The sequence below is a fragment of the Carlito syrichta genome, unplaced genomic scaffold (assembly GCF_000164805.1).
Source record: "Carlito syrichta isolate Samal-C Ts95f unplaced genomic scaffold, Tarsius_syrichta-2.0.1 Scaffold153894, whole genome shotgun sequence".
NCBI classification, from domain to species: Eukaryota; Metazoa; Chordata; class Mammalia; order Primates; family Tarsiidae; genus Carlito; species Carlito syrichta.
The window spans coordinates 322,614-325,016 of record NW_007097990.1 but is presented as its reverse complement, the minus strand read 5'-3'; the positions used below and the strand labels follow the sequence as shown (position 1 = coordinate 325,016).

Below are 2,403 nucleotides of genomic sequence, written 5' to 3'. Positions count from 1 at the left end.
CATTGATCTTCACGAATCACAACACATGAGTGCAGGAATCAGTGGACATGTGCCCTGAACACAGAGGGTGACATAACCAGGCACGCTCAGGAGGACACATGCCCATCAGCCCTGGCGCAGCTAGCGACAGGGCAACCATTTCCAGCGATGCCTTCCCACGGAGTGCACCCGTCCTCCCCGCCAGGACATGTTTATACACACATCATACCACAGTACGCTCAGGCGACAGGCACACACGGTGCATGCCACCCACAACCACACTCACAGCGACACCCTCAGGGGTTCCTCGCTGACAGCCACCCACCGTGACACGCCTGCATTCACATATCACACGTGACACAGGCACGCACCCCACACTCACTGTGACCCCCCCATGTTCTCAGTCGCCTATCTCCTTCCTGGGGGGAAACATGGAAACACTCACCACACACACACACACACACACACACACACACACACACACGAGCAGCTCCACAACACTGGCTCATCGTGACACAATTTTTTCTAATGGGGGACAAGGGGCAGGTTTGCACGGGGCTCTCGGGTCCTTCTGTCTCCGTGGGCAGCTTCCAGCCCATCCTGTAAGCTACGGCTGCGGCTGCGCTGTCCTCTTGTTTATTAAGGTTTAGGCGCTGGCTGGGGGGAGGGAGAAGGAGACCCCAGTTCTGGCACATCCCAGGCCCCGCATTCATTCGCCCTCCGGGGAGCCCAACTTACGCTGAGGTAGCTTCTTTTCCAACGCTGCAAATTGCTTCTGTATTTCTGTGTTGATTTTGTTTATTTCTGGGGAGGGGTGAGGGGAGACGTGTGAGATGGGGGTGGAGCCTCAGACAAAGCCCCCAGTTCCCTGGGGGCCTCCTCCCTGCCTGATCCCCAGCCTGGGGTAGCGTCAGAGCCCAGGCGTTTGGGGTTCCCAAAGACTTTTCAAAAATTCACTTACTTTATTATTATTATTATTTTTAGTTGAAGTCTCGCTCTGTTGCCCAGGCTGGTGTGCAGTGGCACAATCACAGCTCACCCCAAATTTGACTTCCTGGGCTTAGGTAATCCTTCTGCCTTGGCTTCCCGAGTAGCTGGGACTTAAGGCACGCACGACCATACCCGGCTAATTTGTGGACTTTTTGTACAGACAGGGTGTCTACTTATGCTGCCCAGACTGGTCCTGAATTTCTGGGCTCGAGCGATCCTCCTGCCTCAGCTTCCCAAAGTGCTGGGATGACAGGCATGAGCCACCGTGCCCGGCCTCCAGAAGCCATCAAATATCCCCTGAGCCACTTAGAGGACAACATTTCTCCTGTGCTTTGGGAACACAGGACCCTGGTGTCTCCTTCCCTGAGCCCTCCTCCACCCCAGCTCTGCGTTGGGCACCGGGACAAATTCACCCCACGAGGGCAGGGCTGCAGGGGCACCTGCTGGCAGCGTCGTCAGTATCTGTACCATGGTCCTGACCTCCACGATGCTCTGCTTGATGGACTCCCAGCCCTTCTTCTGCTTCTTCTCGCATTCTTGCACGGAATTTGAGACTGAAGACATGGAAGAACAGCATCTGTGCCGCCGCCCCTCCCCAAATTTCACCACAACCCCGTGGGTATCCCCAAACCCTCCACTCACCATTCCAAAGCTCCCTCTTCAAGTCCAGCAGCTCCCGGGACATCTCAGAATCTGTTCAGGAGGGGACAGGAAAACCCTTGGAGCTCCCAAGGGACAGGGAGAGGAACAGAATAGCAGGGGGACAAACACTCGCCCACGCCTGTAGTCCCAATACTTCGGGAGGCTGAGGTGGGAGGATCACTTGAGGCCAGGAGTTTGAGACCAGCCTGGGCAACACAGCGAGACCCCCATCTCTAAAAAACATAAAATAATTTTTTTAAAAAGGGGAGCAAAACATAATGGATACTGGACCTCCCCTGCCTGTCGCCCCCCGCCCCCCCGCCCCTGCCGGGAACAAACACTCACTTTTCACCAGGACAATGGCCGAGAGGATGATGCAGAAGAGAAAAGCCAGAGCCAGGAGGACGTAGAGACTCATGATAGCTTTGTACAGCCAACAGGGGACCTGGACAAGGTCCGAGGGTGGCCTGGGCTGGGCTGGGCAAGGACAGAGAGGCAGGTCAGCTGACCTTAGGGACCATCACCACCGCTAGGCGTGTCCACACCATCTCTGACACCTCGGGCGATTCAGCCCTCCCAATCCCATCAGCAGCTGTGACCATCCACAACGCACTTTCACCATCAACATGGCCGCCTTCACCCTCACCAATTGTCCCCAGCACTGTCACCATCACAGATACCCTCACGAATTCCCTCACCAACCCTCACCAACATCGTCACCATCAACAGACCTCATAGGCACCGTCCACAGCTGTCACCTCTTCCTTCTATATTTTTTTTTTTTTTTGAATC

General features: G+C 55.5%; 1 protein-coding gene across 1 annotated transcript in view; it reads right to left on the bottom strand.

Annotated features, from left to right (window-relative positions):
• Positions 1-533: 533 nt before the first annotated feature.
• The window catches only part of MCEMP1 (mast cell expressed membrane protein 1), a gene marked incomplete at its 3' end in the record, with an annotated part of 3,416 nt that continues 1,546 nt past the window's right edge, over positions 534-2,403 (bottom strand). The window contains exons 3-6 of the mRNA XM_021709005.1: positions 1,957-2,115; positions 1,612-1,662; positions 1,349-1,523; positions 534-636 (exon numbers count right to left, since the gene is read on the bottom strand). Coding sequence (XP_021564680.1) covers positions 534-636; positions 1,349-1,523; positions 1,612-1,662; positions 1,957-2,115 — 488 coding nt within the window. The remainder of the gene's footprint in view (positions 637-1,348; positions 1,524-1,611; positions 1,663-1,956; positions 2,116-2,403) is intronic.